The sequence below is a fragment of the Gymnoscopelus microlampas genome (genome assembly GCF_963454915.1).
Source record: "Gymnoscopelus microlampas genome assembly, chromosome: 8".
NCBI lineage: Eukaryota > Metazoa > Chordata > Actinopteri > Myctophiformes > Myctophidae > Gymnoscopelus > Gymnoscopelus microlampas.
In genome coordinates, this window is record NC_139945.1 from 15151282 (window position 1) to 15171542 (window position 20261).

The window sequence follows — 20261 nt, forward strand, 5'->3', positions numbered from 1 at the left end:
CTGTCGCACAAGCCCAGTGGGCTTGTATTGCCGATCCCCAGGGCTTGTCGCTCGCCGGAAATAGCCGCCTATAGTTTGGCTATTTCCGGCGAGTGACTCCCGTCGTACGTCGATGTATACAAACCAGGCTTAACCCTACGTGAAAATGTCAATAGCCCCGAGGTTATGTCAATATACCCCTGAAGATAATACAAGGAGATCTAGTTTAATGCAAAGAAATCTGGTATATTCCGTCCGTTACGTAAAGGGATGAGATTATCGATACACAGATTAATGCGGACCAATGGCGTTTCAGGGTTCTGCGCGTGTGCTGGTGCACAAATCTGTTTTTTCTTACTCCAATCAACATGATAAAAATAGACCCCCACAATGACTTGCAGTTTAGTTGTTAGATTTTAGTCTTTATTGTACTATTTTGTTTTTTTTGACAATTTGCTAGCGAACATGTGAAAACTTTGACCAACAAAAACAAAACATTTTTATTTAATTTTAATTACAGCAGATCATCAGACTGCGATACAGTGAGAAGATGTTTTTAGAAAAAAAAAAAAAAACAAGAGGAAAAAAAGGGAGGGAAAAATTGGACTTTAATATTTTATGGTATATTGTTCATGTGCACAATATAACAGTCTAAAAACATTGAACACACAGAGAGCGGATAACACTGGTCAGTGGGGGGGGGGGGGGGGGTAGGCAGTCCGTAGGGCACTGGTTCATATCATATATATCTACTGGAGGGGCTGGGGTAACTAACAAACGTAAATGTGGTCGATAGAAAACTAACAGTCTTTTTTTTCATCATCCTCTTTACTTTAAATCCATCATGGGTAGAGACAGAGAGCGGAGTTAAGTAGAATAACGTTTGACATAAAAGAGAGAGAGAGAGAGAGAGAGAGACAGAGAGAGAGAGAGGGGGGGGTGGGGGGGGGTGGAATGTCTTGTTTTCTCCGGGGTTCTCATTTTCCCCCCCGCTGTTTTTGTTTTTTTCTTCTTTTTTTTTACTTTTTTTTACATCATTTCTTAGACAATATAAAATCTCACAAAGACAAGCAAAACAAAAATAAAAATAAAAACATGGATGTACATGTATGCATGAACGAGGGGGAGGTATGGGGGGTGGATCGGGGAGGGGGGGATGGCTGGAATGTTGTCGGCGGACGGGCGACGAACCCGTCGTAGACAGAACGATAAAAGATGACTGACTTATTGCTTTTTGAGTAACTATTATTCACTTAATCATCTTTTTTTCTTTTTTGTTCTTTTTCTTCTGTCGTCTATGGGGATTGCATCGCTCTCTCACCGTGGTGAATCGTGGTGTTAACACGTGATTACTCCGTATATTCGGGAGGAGGGATGGATGGGGGGGGGGGGGGGGGGGGGGGTGAAGGAGGAAGAGGGGGAGGGGGGGTGGTGGTGGAGGAGGAGGAGCTAGGGGGGGTGGGGCCAAGAGCTCCTTGCTCAGCGAATCCAGGGCCGTGCTAATCCTCTTTGTGTGGGCTCACACGTTTCCCGCCTTTTTGTCTGGTGGACAATAACAGAAGAGATTGAAAAAATATATTAACAAAATGTGTCCTTGGGGGGAAAAAAGTATTAAGAATCAGAAATGATAAAATTGATAAGAATAAAACATTCATATATAAAAGGGGGTTATAGTGTGTGTGTGTGTGTGTGTGTGTGTGTGTGTGTGTGTGTGTGTGTGTGTGTGTGTGTGTGTGTGTGTGTGTGTGTGTGTGTGTGTGTGTGTGTGTGTGTGTAATGTGTGATTAGTGTGTTTTAGTAGCAGGAGACATGTGCCTACCATTTGAATGATCTATCGTTAGATTAGTGTGTGCAGTATTAGTGTTTTTATGGACACATATATAAAGGCAACAACACAGCACGTCTATACTGTATAAATACATGATCAATTACAAATCCTTATTATATAATATGAAAAATGGAAGATCGTCATCACATAACAAACAACAACATGTCCTCGAGAGGCTCAGAAACAACTAAACAACTGACCTAAAATGCCTATTTACATGTCTATTTAATCACCCGTCTTCTACCTGTCTCTCACATCTCCCTTGTCATGTTTTTCCAATCCTGGCTTCCTTTGTGCTCATTGCAGATGTGCCCTTTGTTCTCACAAGATGAGGTTTTACCTGAAGAGAAGGCCATCTACCTATTTGTTTGTCTATCGTTGTATCCTCCCCAGGGAGAGGGATGGAGAGGGAAATAGAGAGAGATGGAGAGAGGCTGCTTAATCTGGCTTTTTGAAAAGGCTCTGTGACACTTTGATATGGCCACTAATCCGCTGATGGCCTCAACTCTATTGATGTCTGTTAAACCAGCTTTTCTCTGCAGAGGACCGAGCTAACTATCTGAGCTACAGCTAGTTAGAGTTGGTAGCTTACCATTAATGCACAATTGCACATATACAGTAGAGCCAATAGAGCACCGAAGTCTGACGTCACTGACACTAGAGGGTGCTGTTTCACAGGTTCATGGCTTTATTTTTTGTGTTGAAATCCCCATTTGGGAATCTTAGATCACGTCATATAAGAACTGTGTTCCAAACATAAGCACACCACCCTGGCGTTTATGATATTCATTCATATAAGAACTACTAGTTCCGGGTCTGATAACACTGTCCCTACAGCAGGCGCGTTATGGGAAATGTAGTCTTTGAGTTGTTTGACATGTTTCTAGTGTTTATATTGTGTTACTCTTTGGGTAAATGTGTACATTTACACCTTCAGTCGATGCTTCATATCCATATGAGTAAAATCGCCAGGGTGGTGTGTTTATTTTTGGAACACAGTTCATATATGAAGAGAAATATGATTCCCCAATGAGGATATCAACACAAAAAGTAAAGCCACGAACCTGCGGAAAAACGCCCTCTACTGGCAGTGACGTCAGGACTTCGGTGCTCTATTGCCAAAGCAATTATAGTCACTAGCTTACTTCTGATAGTGCGGAGAGCTCATTAGGCTATACATTCTATAGCTAGTTATAGGTAGTAGGCTATTGCTGATAGGGTAGGGTACTTAAACTAACACTAAACGCATATGTCATACCAGATTTGCGGTGTCTCATGCCAAAAATAGCAAATCTACAAGCTCACAATGCGTCACATCCGTATGATCTTATAGCGCGCAACACTGTCGTACGACAGAGCATTAATTATGCATTTAGAACGTTTCGGACAAAAAACGTAGCGGTGTCAATTACCCCAAGACACATTTTGTGTTTATCAGGAATTCAGAGGAATACAATGGCATATTTGATATGCCTGATGGGCCTTTTCTATCCCTCTTCCAATATAATGTTCTTCTTTTCTAATATAAGCCATTTTCATTGCGTCCTCAGAGAGAAAGAGGCCATAGAAAAGGTGTGTGTTTATCACCACTGGAACCCTCAAGCGAGTCGCCAAACATTTCAGGAGAAACCTCTGTGGAGCACTTAAATGAACGATGGATGCTGGGAACGGCAGACAATGGAATCTCAGGAACTTTTACCACTAAACACTCCAATGGAGCTGTTCAGTGGCCAACAGTGGAAGACTGTGTTGCTCTGGAAAGCTCCCAGGCGTGACGCTATCGCTGTGAAGCAGGGCAGTGCTCGAAAACAGCATGCATGGTCAGCTAACCTTCCCCCGGGTGAATGCAGATTAAACATTCGACAGTAAATGTTCATTATCTCAGAATCCCTGCTCCCTCATCATTTAAGTGCTGTGTGCAGAACGAAGACACAGTCACGGGCCACAAAATGTAGCACGGTTACAAGGCCACAGACGAAAAGAAAATACTAAATTTGCATGAAAATTAAGTTAATGTAGAATATCTTATCAGTCCGGGTCCCATTGGAGTGCATTAAACATTTTATGGGACGGAAGAACTTGGCGCGTGGACTGCATTTTGGCTTTCACAGTGACAGAGCGTGCCAGAGAGCAATTAAATTGGTTTTTCACTTAACATTTTTATTTTTCTATCTGCATCTCTCCAAAGTTCAACCACCCACATTAGCTCTTTTGGGAATCTGTTGTCACTGTAGCATTGATGAATGTTTCAGTGTCGGGTGCTTACTGTTTGTTCGAGCTAAAAGTGAGTAGGCTACACATTATACACAAGGATCATTTCAGTGATCAGTCTGATGGGCCGTTGTGGGCTTAATTCATATCAAACACGACAGGCTGTGCTAATTGGTTGCTCTACTAACTTGTGGTAACTTAACAAGCATGTGTCCTATGCTCATGCTTATGTGTGTAAACATTTTAGTCAGTAGTGCATATGAATTGGCCACCACTGTATATGATTGAGGCTCCCTCATGGGTATTCTTTGAGAGCTTGACTATTGAGCACCGCATCAAGAACATTGTCTCATGTACTCATATGATCTATTAGAATCTAATAGATAATAATTAGACACTACACTAAATGCTAAAAGCTTGAAAGTAAAATTTTACCCCTGGGAAAAAGGACTGCTAAAGGACAGGGTCTAACGTTTTTGTTTTTGTCGTTAGCGTGAGCCCCAAAGCGGCTATTTTGTATAGTCATTGGAAGATTGATGTCTCTCTCGTCGCTTTATCCTCCCCGTCCCCCCATCTCTCTCTCTCTCTCTCTCTCTCTCTCTCTCTCTCTCTCTCTCTCTCTCTCTCTCTCTCTCTCTCTCTCCATCTGTGGCTATTTACAGTTGAACCCCCCCCCCCCACACACCATCCCCCACGAAGAATTGTCTTACAGGGATTTAAGGGTTAGGGTTCAATCAATCGATACTGTGTTAAAATGATCATGCTATTGCTATGAATCACCCTTTATCCTAACCAGATGCCCTTGACATGTCTGTGTTGCCAGGTGTTTCCCACATATCATCTCTAGGGTCTGTGTATACAGTATGTGTGACTACACATTTAGCACCAGGGATTGCATGGGCATAATACGTGTTAATGTGTAAGTCTTAAACACTCAGCCTGTGTGTTTGTGGATATGCGTATGACGTATGTGTTAGCAGCTTTACAAATGCTCTGTCTCAGTGTATTTGGCTGTCTTTTTGTGTGTTGTGTGTGTGTGTGTGTGTGTGTGTGTGTGTGTGTGTGTGTTTTCAGTATCTAACATCAATATGTCTATGCTAGCTACCAGAACACCCATTCAAACAATTATTGATGTCAGCCACACACAGCTCCCTCTCTAATTGGTCAGCGGCTGCTGACATCACGTCCTGAACAATGGCCGCCGCGGCCTCTCTCAGGTCTGCCTTCCGCCTCTCCTCCTCTTCCCTCTCTCCCTGATCTCTTAACTCTGCATTGCCAAAACCATCGCACCATCCTCCATTTTGTGGAGACCTCCCATTCTCCTCCTCCTCCCCCTGCACATTTCCCCCCTCTCTATTTCCGTCTAGCGCTAACTCTGTTAAGCTAGCAGACACGCGTGTGTCTTGACAGTTATTTTTAGTAGGGTTACTGCTATTGGCTATTAGTCTCGTGTTAGTGTCTCCTTCTTTGCTGATGATGTTGTTTTGTGGCTGGTCAGGGTCCATCGGTTCAGCGCCGTCGGCTAACTCACCGCTGTTCACAGCGTTGATGATCTTAGCGTTCGCCTCCTCTTTCCCTCCTCCTGCCTCCTTGCCTCCCTTCTTCAAGGGGCTGCTACCCGACGACTTCTTCTTCTTCTCCTTCTTCTCCTTCTTCTTCTCCCCCTTCTCCTTCTCCTCCTCCTCCTCCTTCTCCTCGTCCTGGTGATTGTGTGTGTCCGCGTTCTCCTCTGCCGTGCCGTTGGAGCAGCCGTTCTCGCCGTTGGTCACCGGGGCGTCAGCAGGGGGCGGGGCTTCTGAAGGCGCTTTTGTCGCTTCTTTGACGGCCTCAGCCGGCGTCTCATTGGTCACGGGCGCCTCTTGGTTTGGCGCCTCCTTGTTTTCCGCCACCTCGTTTTCGGTGGCAGCGGTGGCAGCGGTGGCAGCGGTGGTGGCGGTGGTGGCGGTGGTGGCGGTGGCGGCGGTGGCAGGAGCTTCACCATCGGCTCCCCCCTCTGCTCCCCCCTCGCCCTCCTCATCCTCCTTGGCTCCCTCCCCCATGTCAACGCTGGTGGACTTGCCCTTACGTAGGATGAAGTTCTTCAGGGAGACTGCTCGGTTAAAGTGGGTGCGCTTGGCCTTGGCTGATTTACCCTCCTTGCCGTCCTCTGTCGCCCCCTCTTCACCTGGAGGGGAAGAACAGTTTTTCTCTTTAGCAGTGAAACTAAAGCTATCATTTCTCTTTTACGTCATGTCTTCCGCCTAATCGTCTCTTCAAACCACAAATGGTTGTGGTTTGAAATCATACGTCACACCTTATCCATCACTATGGCAACTAGCAGGCAACTGGTTCATTCAAAGGATGTCTGTCTGTCGGGATTTATAGAAAGTCAACCACACTTTTATCCACATAGCGTTTGAGCTTGTAGATCTGTTTTAGGTGGTAATGTATAACCCTACAGGTCAGTAGCCTATAGGAAAACACTTAGTAGCTAAAGAATGGTAACAATACTTTAAAGTTATTGCATTAAAATGTGTCATATAGATTAATAAAATCAAAAATGAAAAATAAATGTAATTGCTTAACAACATGATTGGTTGGAGGCTTGAGGGTTATCTTATTAATAATAGATACACACCATATCTCCAAAGAGAAATCTACTCTCATGAAAAGACCGATGGGACAAACCAAATGGCATGTTTTAAAGCATGGTGGATTAATTTAATGATGATGATGCTTGATTGATAAAATAACACTGAAAGATTGAATTCAATATATTTTAGATTATGCACTTTTAAGTAACATCTTTATCATTATTGCAAATATTCAAGTTGTTATGGGATTGAAATTCATTTCTGACATAAATGGACAATTTTGGATATTCATTTTAAAGTTTACCCCTGGTGTTTTTTCACATTTGAATCCCTAGACATCATCCAACATTGTTAAAAAACACTGACAACAATTATATTATGTTGCATCGCAGTGATAAAGACATAGCGCTCAGCCCCATCACTGGGCAAAGTTTTTAGGTGAGAACTGCAAAACTTGACATGAGGATTTATTATCAATTAAACTTAGTAAGTTATCAAATGGAGCAAAAAGAGCAAATGGGCCCATTTTTCTATTCAACTGCGGTATATCCTGTACACCAAAACATTTGTTTGACTGCATACATTTACATACATATTCAATCAACAAGCAACAAGCAACAATACGTTAACGTAATAAAAGTAATCTCACCTGAAGTGGCCGGAGCTGCGTTAGCTTCCTCCTCGCCACCGGGGGCACACTCTGTGTTGGCCCGCTTAGATTTGGGGATGACACGCTTCTTGAAGTTGGTCCAGATCTCGTTGGCATGTTGCGTCACCGTGCCGCCTGCTCCTCCGGCGGCCCCTTTGTCCTCCTCGCCTCCCTCAGATTTCTCCTCCTTCTCCTCCCCTCCCTCCGTCTTGGCTTCCTCTGTGGCGCCTCCTTCCGCCTTGGCCTCCTCTGCGCCTGCCTCGACGGCCTCCTCCGCCTTGTCCGAGGCTTCCTTCTCGCCGCTCTTGGTCTTGCCGCTGATCCCCACCATGGAGGAGTCTCTCTTCAGGCCCTGGAAGTAGGGGAGCAACAGTTAATCCACCTAATCGATTTAATCCGTTATAAAAAAAATATTATCATTGATTAATAATCAATCCCTATTTGGGGCATGTCATTATTGGCTAAAAGCGACGTCAAAAGTAGATCTGCTATTTTCACTATTTATTGCGCGACATTGTTGTGCACAAATTATAAAATAATGCGAATGTGATTAATCCATTCGTTGATATGTTTTTTTTTTGGTTTTTTTAACCGTCCTTCTCAATTAGTCGATTAATCAAGATCGAATAATAATTGCTCGATTTAATTGTGTGTTTGGCATTGAACATTGAAACATAGGAATACATTTCTAATTTCTATAAAAAATGGCACAGAGCAGCTTTGACAAATAACTCAAATATACAAACAAAATATTTACATATTTAATAGTTTTATACATGTAAAAATAGCAGTAATAGCTGATCTACAAGCTTACAACAACGCGTCACAAAGTGACGCATTTTAAGCTTGTAGATCTTTTGTTTTAATATTTGAAAATGTGTGAAACATTTTCAACATGGAAACGATTATGACGGTTATGCAAAAATAATTGCGATTACACGATTATGTAATAATTGTGACAGGCCTAGCTCCATCCCTAACCTGGAAGGTCCAGGAGCGCTTCAGCTTCCACCTCTTCTGGCCGGACTCCTTGGAGTCCAGCGTGGACGAGTCTCCCCCGCCCCCCTCGCCGCCCTCCGCCCCCTCGTCTCCCACGGCGGCGCCTCCTCCGCTCTTCCTGTGCGTCTTCTGGGCCATGAGCTTCTTGAAGGAGTGCCAGCGCCTCATGTGCTTGGTGGTGGAGGCCGTGGAGGCCTTGGCCTCGCCTCCCTCTGCGCCTCCTTCGGCGCCTGCCTCGGTGCCTCCTCCCGCCGTGTCCTCCAAGGTGGAGTCGGCCGTGGCGTTGAGGGCTTCAGGGTCCTCCAGCCGGTCCAGGGACTTGGAGCGGGCCTTCACCTACGATGTACAATTACAATTTAGAGATTTAAGCAAGACGCTCTTATCCAGAGCGACTTAAAGGAGTAGTTCACCCCAAAAAAGACGTATTTCCTATCAATTACACACCCCCTGAAGCATTGAATTAATGGAGAAGACAATATTTTGATGATAATAATAAAGACCCTGATGTATCCGTTAGGAGACACAAAGAGTCTCCTTTGTGTCTCCTACCGGATATATTAGGGTCTTTATTATTATCATCAAATTATTGTCTAAGGAATGCGAGAAAAAACTCCATTAATTCAATGCTTCATGGGGCGTGTAATTGATAGGAAATAAGGATTTTTTTGGGGGTAACTTCTCCTTTAACGAACGTGAGATCGGAATAAGCACAGTAGGCATGAAGGTAACCGGAATGAAAACAACATGTAAATCATGGTCTTGACCGAGATATGCTTGCTGCATAGCAGGCAGACAGACATATCTGGGTCAATCGATGGCATCAATCGAAAGAAAAGGTGTCAAGACGGGGTGCAGGGAGACTGAAGTACTAGGTTCTCAAAGTGGGGACCCTCAGGGTTCCTTGGGGGGGGGGGGGGGGGGTTCTAAATGGACCACTATGCTAGGGGGGGTGGGGTGGAGTCCTCACCTTGGCTCCCTCCTTGGCGCGGTGGGAGAAGATGCGTGCCACGGGTTTCCTGATCAGATCCCTCACGGTGGATTTGCTCTCCCCCTGTTTGGCCTTCTCTCCCTCCTTCTTCTCCTCCTTCTCGCCGTTCTCCCCGGCGGCGGGTGCTTTCTCTATCGCTCCTTCCTCCCCGGCCTCTGCCGCCGTGGCCGCCGCTCCGTCCGCCGCCTCGGCCCCCTCGCCGCCTCCTTTCTCCCCGTCCTTGTCGCCGCCCTCGGCGGCGTTCTCCTCCGTGCCGTGCTCCTTCTTCTTCCTGCCTGCCATCACCTTGCCCAGGCCGCTCTTGTTGAGGAAGGAGTCCAGGAAGGAGGTCTTTTCTGAGCCTTGGGCAGCCGTCGCCTCTGCCTCCCCGCCCGCCGCCGCTCCCCCTCCTCCATCTCCTCCTCCCCCCTCGGCGCCGGCGGCGGCCCCTGTGTCGTTGCTCGCCGCCTCTTTGTCGTTGCTCACTGTCTCTTTGTTGACGACGGCCTCGCCGTCTTTACTGATGACCTCGCTGTTGACAGTCTCTGACTTGGCGTTGGCGACGGGTTGCTCCGCCTCCTTCGCCTTGGTCTCTGCCGCCGGTTTGTTGTCCTCCTGCACCGCGGAGGGCGCCGCGTTGGCTTCCGTCGCCGCCATCGTGCGAATGGTTTAAAAAATGTAAAAGAATTTAAAAGAAAAGTATTCCTTCCTTCCCAGGCCTTCTCGCCCTCCTCTCTCTCTGCCTCTCTCTCTCTTTCTCTCTCTCTCTGGTGTGGTGGTCCCTCCCACTGTACGTGCGCTCCCTCAGGTCATGGAGAGCAGCGTGGACGAGGAGGACAGAAACACAGCATCCTACTTCTTCCTCTTATACCTCCTAGAGAGAGAGAGAGAGAAAGACAAGACAGGGAGAGAAAGAGAGAGAGAGTCAGAGAAATGGGAGGACAGGTGGGAAGGGAGAGAATGAGAATGTGAAGAGGGGGAGTGGGTGGAGAAAGGAAGAGCGAGAGAGAAAGAGGGGATGAGGGTGAATGTGAGTTTAGCGTAGAGGGTGAGAGAAGGGTGGGGTGGAGAGAGAGAGAGAGAGGCACATATGGTTAATAGTGTGAATCGACAGCGTAGACACTCCATTAGTTTGGTTGTAATGTGTGCTCCATGAAGAATGGACCTCTGTGGGGAAAAGCCACGTTCACACATCCCAACACAGCCCTCAGTGAATACATCCTGTGTACACAATGTGCTTACATTTCACTCTCATTTGCTTCCATCACAGTTAATTAATTATTCTCTTCTTTTTCAATGACCAACAACGCCATGAGTGCACAAATGAAATGCAATTATTCTTATTTTACCTTAAAGCTTTGACAATATTGTTCACTTCACTTTCATGCAAATAGCAGACAGTCATTAAATTCGATGGAACTCTCCTCGATCCTAGCATTATATGCTGTATACTATCGATACAATACATCGTAAAGTTGTCATCTACTATCTATTAATGTGCATTCAGTTAACCCATTCAATCCGGGAACGCATCTGTGTCATTTTTTATTTCTTTGGTTATATTCAAAAATAGCAGTTATACAAGCTCATAGCGGCACAAAATATTATGAGATTGGGTGGTCCTTGACATGAAATGAGTTTGAGAACCACTGATATTATAGCAACATAAGTTTATTTTTCAAAAAAAGAACTATTAGGATTTAGAAGACATTTGTAGAATCCCCAGAAGCAAAGAGTTGAGTTAAAAATGTTCACGATTAAAAAACAACAACATTGCAGATCTACTATTTTCTGCTATTTTTTATTTTTGAATAGCCCAAAGTATAAAATAATAAAAGTGTAAAATGACAGCTATGCGGTCCCGGATTGAATGGGTTAAGTGACATCTGCTTGCTGTCACCACTCCCATTGACGACTGGCCACTTGCATGTGAACCACCCTGCATATTCACATGGCATGTGAACATTTTGTCACAGTCCTTATGGTTACAGTAGCAATCCTTTAACATTGCGAGGTCACTGCAGTGACTCTTCAGACAAACAAACGTTGTATTTTGAAAATGGCATGCCGGCAAAAACGAATCGTCACAGGCTGAGGCGTTTATTTGTTACTTGCTCATCATTAGTGGAAAAATAATAATGTCAGTATGATGTCCAACCATGTAAAGCAGTGGTTCTCAACCTTTTCTGGACCAGGGCCCACTTGAAAATCTTGATATTTACTCGATATATACTTTAATGTTCTTATTTATCGTTAGAAAAAGAAAAAATATCACATTTGTTTTTAAACAATAATAAATATATATATTGAATATTAATATGATTGTATCGTTTTTCTTTGCCAATTATTTGGGGGCCCACTTGCAATATCCTCACGGCCCACCAGTTGGCCCCCAGCCCACAGGTTGAGAACCAGTCAGGTGAAACCTCCAGGTATGATGAGCATGACGTTATAAAGGTACGGCCTGCAAACGGCGTCCGGTTACAGAGACAACGAGCAGAGCCACACACTACTGTACTGTGTGTTTATGAATGTGAAACCATGAGTCACCTTCGTGAGTGCCGAGAGCAAACGATTAAACTGTTACATCCTGACTCTGAGGATTTTACTGTGTATTTTAAGAGGAAACCAGACACTGCAGGCACAGGGCCATGCACATGAACGCATGCTCTCCACACACACACACACACACACACACACACACACACACACACACACACACACACACACACACACACACACACACACACACACACACACACACACACACACAATATAAAAGCAACGAGAGTGAAAGAGACACCAAGTAGATACACACTGACACAGATAGGAATTCGGAACGAGAGATGGAGCGACAATCACTCAAGGGGATGTGGAGGAGGGAGAGGGAGAGGGAGAGAGAGAGAGAGAGAGAGAGAGAGAGAGAGAGAGAGAGAGAGAGAGAGAGAGAGAGAGAGAGAGAGAGAGAGAGAGAGAGAGAGAGAGAGAGAGAGAGAGAGAGAGAGAGAGAGAGAGAGAGAGAGAGAGAGAGAGAGAGAGAGAGAGAGAGAGAGAGAGAGAGAGAGAGAGAGAGATGCTTCAACATACATCACATGCTCCAGATAATCTGGCTGTTTTGCCTCCACTGAGTGACTGCCGTATTGCGTGGCTGACTGCTGGCCGTGTGAATTTGTGTCTGGTTGACTGCTTGGCTGATTGGCCGACTGGGTGGCTGATTTAGAGCCGTGTTGTTGCCTAATTTGTTGGCCGACTGACTGCCTTTCTGATGGTAAACTGCTTTGCCTGACAGGCTGAGGCTGGGTGACTTGACTTATTATCGCACTGCTGAATGCTGACTGACCAGCTAGTTGCCTGTCTGACTGTACACAACATGCACACACTTGCATATGATGCTAGCGTTCTACCCGGCCGTGACTTGCTCCTCCTAGGGAGCTAGCTCTCTTGGCGTTGCTTGTTACCTGTCGGTCTGCCGAGCTGGAGGCCGGGGTTCGACTTCAGTTCGGGCCTCGGCCCTCACATCAAGAGTTTGGGCGGCCCTCACACCTACATCGCACGACACTCCGACCAATATGTCTGAGTCATAGTGTTGGGGGCTTTGTCATATTGGCAAGCTAATATATGGGCATATCGGTTGGATCGGCGGTTCTGGTCAACCGCATGTCTGAAAGACTCGACTCGTGGTCCAGCCTATATGGGCGTATCATGTTTGTTTATGGTTATGTGGCCATGGTCCTCCCATTAGCCAATTGTAATATTGTTCTATTTAACCTGTTTTCTATACCTCTCTCTTCTCATGGAATGCTACAAAACGATGGAGCGTGCAAAAAATAATAATTTCAACCTCTGCCTGACCCCCTGACTGACTGACTGACTGACTGACTGCTGACTGTGAGGTTCAATTCATAAAGGTCTCACAGGTAGTTTGTGGTATTACCTGTGTAGGCCCTATAAAGAGAAGAATGCATTCGCCATCTGTTTTGAATAAGGGGTGTCATGTTTTGCAATTAATTAAGCTTACATAGACTATTTCTGTTATTAAGGCTTTGTGATTTCTATCAGACTGTCCCTGACTGACTGAGTCCCTGACTGACTGACTGACTGACTGAGTCCCTGACTGACTGACTGACTGACTGACTATACAGTGTTGTCGGCTGGCTGCCTTTAAGCATAGCTTGCGGTTATCACACATGACCTCAGCAGCTGGGACAGTGCTGCCGTCTACAAAGCCATTTGTTCAGTGTTTCAGTTCCATTCCGCTTCCATGAATTCACAGCCATTTGATCATCTTTGTAGTCTCTAAGTCATACAAATGGTCATATTTATGTATATCGTCACCAAGCTTCTCCAAGTCATATCTCCCCTGTTTTGAAACATCAAACCGAAGAAAACACTATATAATAATAATAATGGGCTTCGTGACTTGACCTAGGTTTGTGTCGGTCATAGTGCTGAAATCATAGCTTCCAAGTAATTTGATAATAGGTACTGATGCGTGATTTGGGACCGCACTGGGGATTTGGGGAAACCACGGAGAAATAGATGGAGACGACGGTCTTGTTACTAGTTACTTTGTAGATTTTGATTCTTATTACAAAACATACATTTACCACTTCAGCCCTATATATATTTTGGCCATTTGAAAATAGCCGATCTACAAGCTCACAATGCCTTGCGATGTGACGCAAAATAAATGTTTATTTATGCAGCATGTATAGATATCATAAGCAACATTCTCAAGTGGTGTAGCTGGGTTGTATCAATTGGTGTAACCAGCATTTTTCATAAGAATGTGATAATATACAGGAAAACTGTAATAAAACATAATCCTCTATTACAGTGTAATGAAATGTTCTAACATTTTTTTAATAATTGTTCAATAATTGTTATTTAGAAAACAGAGGTTTTCTCAGGGCTGACTTTAAGGGCTGACTTTGGCCAATTTAGCTTGTAGATCTGCTATTTCCTATTTTCAAACATTTTAGTACTTTTACTTTTGGTACTTTAAGTACATTTTGATAGCAATACTTTTGTACTTTTAGAATTCCTGACTTTTACTTGGAACAGAATACTTCCACATTGCAGTATTAACACTGCAATGTAGACTTAATGTGTACTTAAGTAAAACATTTCAGTACTTTTAACACCACTGATTAAAACCGATAATTATTTATAATGGATTAAAATGATTAGTTCGATTAACTGCTGCAGGTTTTGTTTGACTGGCCGGCCAGGCGTTACCGAACAGTCTATCCTCCTGGCCACCTGGCACTCTGCAGCTGACTCAATCCTTCACTGTCGACTCAAGTGGATCGTTGCTTCTGCTTACTAATCGGAGCCATGCGAGGACACTTAGCTTATCACACCTCCACAGTCCACAGCCACAGTCAGAATGAAAACACCACTGTTACTGTCCCTGCTAACAAGGACAAGTCACTATACTCTATGGCCTGGTTGGTAGCAGCTATAGCTACTTGTGCAGTCTACCTACCACAGACAGACAGAGGTCCTGTACTGTCAGACAGACAATATTACCATCTGAATCATGTACAACGGTGGTTCGTTCTCACCTTTTTCAGGACACGACCCCCCCAAAATAATCATATTTGAACTGGGGACCCCCCCACCCTGACAAGCACTTGGAATTGTAAGAGTTGAAGCATTACATTTAGTTTCACTCAATGCAATGCCTCCTAATGGTTCCACAGATAAATATTGTGAAAATAGCCGAGCTTGTAGATCGGCTATTTTCAAAATGTTTGCCTCTTTATTTGACAATTTGCCCAATGTTTCAACAGTTTCTATATAATTTGTTGATTACTATTATCTTTTTTTCTCTTTTTAAAAACGCCTGAAAAGTCCTTATATTGTCACTTCACTGTCATCTGGGGACCCCTCCAAAATCCTGAGGACCCCCTGGGGGTCCCGACCCACAGGTTGAGAACCACTGATACAGAGGAAAGTGTATTGGGACCATCGATACAGAGATGTAAAGCTCGAGCACCAGAAATAGCCAATCTACAAGCTCACAACCGTATCACGCATAATTATGAGCAACTGAGGAATAACTAAACTCGGTTTAAAGGTGCACTCTGTGACGTTCATGTCCTACGAGATCCTACAGTATCACTTGTCAACCAGTAGTGGTCAAACCAGACCGCAGAATCTAAAATGTCTCAATAGAAAAGCAGGGAGACCAATTACAACCACCGCAGTTATATTGTATTAACATTCTCGACCATACAGATTGGTGAAAATACAATTGTTTTAACAAAAGACAGCGTAGAAGGCAGAGACACATTGTTGAGTTTATGGACAGGCTATTTTTTGCGCACAGTCATGCGCTGGACTATAAATTAAGTAAAATTATATAAATTAAAATTCTGCACTTGTTTTCGGTTTCGGACAAAAATGTTCCCTTTGGTTTAAAAAAAAGTCTGTTTATCAATTAATCGATCGATAAGGTTATAAACTATTAATACATTAATCGATAATTTGCATCCCTAAATATGGCACAGGCACACACACGGGTCAGAAGCGTGCCACACACTTCCATTCTAAGCGAGCAAAGTGGTGGAGCGTGCCGGTTGCGGCGAGTTGACTCGTCGCAAGAAACATGGAATTCAACATGGGTGACCTTTGACCGGCGGAAATCAACCAGGAAAGAAGTTCATGGTTAACCCCACTTGGCAAGCCTCCCCCTGGTCAGCCAGGGCGCCTGATGGAGGGGAAAGGAACTGGTTGGAATAACGTGTTCCTTCCACGCGCTACGTCTAACCAGGGAACCTCCCCCTGTCAGGTGATAAGAAGCGGCCTGCTTGCTCCTCATGCATTGAAGGAGGCATGAGCTTCAGCTTGGGCTCTCCCTAGGCTGGCAGAGGGAGAGCAGCGACCATGATTACATAGGCAATTGGCACTGGGTGAAAAAACATGGGTTACAAAATCGTGGGATAAAAATGTAAAAAAACAAAACTTGGCAAGCGTTTCGCTTGTGGTTTTATTTCAGTAAAATAAGACCTTTATTGATCCCACAGGGAGGGTTTCAGTCGCCAAAGGCAGCACAGCAGCTAAGATACAGATTACAGGGGAAGAAAAAGTACTGTAGGATAAGGGTTCTCAACCTTTTCAGGCCGAGACCCCCCCCAAAAAAACACATTTGAACTGGGGACCCCCCACCCTGATAAGTACTTGTAGGAGGTGAGGCATTACATTTTGTTTGACTCAGTTGCGAGGCGTTGTGAGCATGTAGATCAGCTATTTTCTCAGGTAATATTTCACAATTTGGCCAATGTTTGACAATTTTATAGCATATTTTGTTGATTACTTTTAATGCAGTAATAGTCTTATTATTATTTTATTTTTTTCTAGTATTAAAAAGGTCTTAAAAGTCCTTACATTGTCACTTTAGAAAGGTGCAGATATATATATACACCTTATATATACACACTTATACTGTATTACGGTTTGTTTACTGTTGAGTGAAAAAACTATGTTGCACATCAAGCAAATCATCTGGGGACCCCTCCCAAAATCATTTGGGGACCCCCCGGGGGGTCCTGACCCACAGGTTGAGAACCACCGCCGTAGGAGATGCAGCAGGGTAAGAGACACATTCACATTCAACGCAGCGCCATCAATAATTGTGAGCCAACCATGCACTGCAGCAGCGAACCGACCAACCACACCAATGCAAAGGCAAACTGCACACCAGAAAACTGGCACCGCGTCCTCCTCCTCCTGTCCACAATCCTCAAGATAACGTGTGATTTACGCGTTCGACGCCTCGGCGTGCGTGGCGCGTGACCGTGTGTGTCCTTATGCAGCAGAGTTCACAGTGCATGCTGGGGGTATTTGTTCGGAGAAGTGAACTAAATCGAGGGCCCTTTTTTGCAGCTGCGTACAAATCATCTGTGCTTCAGTGTTTTGTCATTTTAGTATCATAAGCTCTGAGAAATATGAGCGTGGTGTTTGCCAGACACAATGTTTGGTGAGAGCTGAATTTGGCGAGCTCACTTTTCCGTGTTTGACTAATCAGCTTGTGTGTCTGCAATTACGAAAAAGGCAGGAACAGCTTTCAGTGTGTCCCATCAGGAGAAACTCTTTAAACAATCCAATCTAAATGTTTGGGGGAGAGACACGTTTGCTGCCAAGTTTTGGGAGTCGATTGTGAAGCTCTTCTTCTCACGTTCCACTAATCCATTATTCAGACCGCCCTGCACTGTAAATTCCTCAGTGTTCCGCTATCCCATTAATAACTGTTGACAGTATACAGTGTACAAATGTAACCAAATGGACCTGTAAGAGTCCATAACACTCCGTATTTTATACAGTGTGGTTTTACTCCCCAAAAAAACAGCAATTGGCAATTACTTCTACTCTGTCCTACTCTTTTCTAGCCTGGTAAACCCCCCTCCCTCCGGAAATCTCATGTGAAACAAAATGTGTGTCGCAAGCTTCTTCCATTTGACGGAGTCAGTTTAACTCTTTTCTAATACGCTACAGTATATTCCATTCCGTTCTAGTCTTTAATCTACTCGACTTGTTTTATTCAATTCCTTAATTCTGTTTACTCTGCTCTACATTAACCCATTAAGACCGGGAACGCACCTGTGTCATTTTTACATTTCTTTGGCTATTCAAAAAATAGCAGATAATACAGGCTCATAGCGCGGCACAGAGTGCTATGAGCTTGTAGATCTGCTATTTTTCAAAAAATCGTGAACATTCTGAAATCTTTGAATATATATATATATATATATATATATATATATATATATATATATATATATATATATATATATATATATATATATATATATATTTATTTAAAGCGAACATTTGTAACTCAAATCTTTGCTTCTGGGGGTCCCTGGAACAAAATGTTTTACCAATGTTCGCTTAACAAAATATATATACAAATATTTGCACAAATTCTCAAGATTTAAAAAAAAAAATCAGATATACAAGCTCATATGAGCTTGTATATCTGCGTCTGCGCTTGTATATCTGCGTATATATATTTTTGAATAGCCAAAGAAATCTTGAAATGTGCTCCCGGTCTTAATGGATTAAGCGTTGTTATTTATTTTGCATCCCCACCCCATTTTCTCCTCAGTTTATTCCAATGCCAAATTGCCTATTTCCCCAAGAGAACTGCCAAACCCTCCCCCCCCCACTGTTGGTCCGGGCCAGGGAGTGTGCAGACAACCACATGCCTCTTCTGATACACATGGAGTCACAGCTAGGAGTCTCACCAGGAAAGCATAACGAACACAGCAGTTCACGCTATCTCCCCCCACATCCCCTCCCTGCTGATTTAGGGGTCCCTGACCGACCACCAGCGGGAGGAGCCACTAGTGCAGTCGGCACTAGGGCACAATCCACCCGCTAATCACTGTTATTATTTATAAGCGAGACTTTGGCCTTGTTTTTCTGTAAAGTTGTGGTTTGCTGTTCTTTGGGCATGTTTCTAAAAGTGTAGTTGCTTGCCGTCTAATGTTGTTTAAACCAGTGGGTCTCAAACTATTTCATGTCAAGGACCCCCAAATTAACATGCATTTGACTACAGACCCCATCTGAAAATGTTGTGCCAGGACCCCCCCCCCCCCCCCCCCCCCCTCTGGAAATAGCAGATCTACAAGCTTGTGTGTAGGCTATTTTCAAATAGTCGATGGGTCCAAGTGGAAAACTTGCTTCTTTTGGACTTGTTTTCTGGCAACACTGCCACTAACTCAGCCAATTACGTTTTGATGGATCGCCCGGCCAAATAGCCAGATGCTGCCAGGAACTGAAACCCGGAACGCTCCCCTAACTCTGTTCTGTTTTACTGGATTCTACCCAAGGGGTTCCCAAACCTTTCAACGCCAAGGACCCCCAAATAGCCATATAGCCTCTGACTGCGGCCCCCCTATCGTGAAATTCCCGCTCTACATGCTCACAACGCGTTGCATTGTCGTGGGCTGCTGCAAACTGTGAACAGCTAGATTAGTTTAGCTATTTTAGAAAATCTTGTTTTTTGAAAGATGTTGGCAATAATGACACGCCCAAAATAGGGACACCCGGTTGAAAGTGGCTAAACTGACACAATACTGAACAAAATTGTAATTGAAATTATTATTTTCTTTTTTTCAGTTTCCTCTCCTTTGCATTTGGCCCCCACTTTGAACACCTGTGTACTACCCTTCTCCATTCAGTTCTAGTTTCATCCACCATTGCGTACTCCACTCACTTGGGCTCTACAAGTAAAATAATGATGATAGCATGCAAATGGTGCGATGAGGTAATTGACTATGTCTTCCGTAGCCATTCAGTTTCACCTCTCCATCTTGTTGGTGGTCTATCGTCCCCCCGTTTTGGCAGGCACAGCAACAAATGAATGGCCTTCGTAACTCATGGCAATCTGCTCTGCTGAATAATGAAGACGCAGTTTGTTGTTGGGGACACACATTTGTCTCGGACTTAGCTACTTAAAAGCCTATAATACTTAGTTCAGTTGTTCTCAAATATTGTCAAGGACCCCCATATTGATACGGCATTAGGCCGTGGCCCCCATTCAAAAATCTTTAGTGCCAGGGACCCCCATAAGAGAAGATTTGTGCTGTTAGATTATATTTAGTACAGAATTCTACAATTGTCTACTCTATGCTGTAGGTGGGGAGATAACAGTGGAGAGAGTGAATAGTCAATCGTATATATTCTCTTTCAGTTAACTTCTAGCTGGTGAAATAACAGCGGAATTAAACTGTTCCTCATTTTGCTTGGTTCCCCCTGGAACCACTTCAAGGACCTCTGGGGGGTCCCTGGACCCCACTTTGAGAACCACTGACCCTAGTTGACCGGGATCCCCCTCCCAGGGCTCTATACTTGATCCACTCTTTTTCCCATCTACACCAAATTGCTTGTTTTGTTCGCTACAGAATAGGCACTCTAGGGTTCATGTGGTTTAACCAAGGGGCCAGCCTGACATATTCACATTGAAGCCGATACGGAAGAGAGACAGTTCATATGAATGGCCTGTATGGCGCTGTTTTACCCCTGCAGGTGTCAGAAAGAATATTC

At 44.2% G+C, this 20261-nt stretch overlaps 1 protein-coding gene across 1 annotated transcript in view; it reads right to left on the minus strand.

Annotated features, from left to right (window-relative positions):
• Nucleotides 1-499: 499 nt before the first annotated feature.
• Nucleotides 500-20261, minus strand: part of LOC311050486 (uncharacterized protein) — a 37337-nt gene continuing 17575 nt past the window's right edge. Inside the window, exons 2-6 of the mRNA XM_084064570.1 lie at nucleotides 9207-10080; nucleotides 8222-8575; nucleotides 7241-7592; nucleotides 5550-6182; nucleotides 500-1521 (exon numbers count right to left, since the gene is read on the minus strand). Of these exons, the coding sequence (XP_083920696.1) occupies nucleotides 1499-1521; nucleotides 5550-6182; nucleotides 7241-7592; nucleotides 8222-8575; nucleotides 9207-9863 (2019 nt within the window). The 5' untranslated portion in view covers nucleotides 9864-10080 and the 3' untranslated portion in view covers nucleotides 500-1498. The remainder of the gene's footprint in view (nucleotides 1522-5549; nucleotides 6183-7240; nucleotides 7593-8221; nucleotides 8576-9206; nucleotides 10081-20261) is intronic.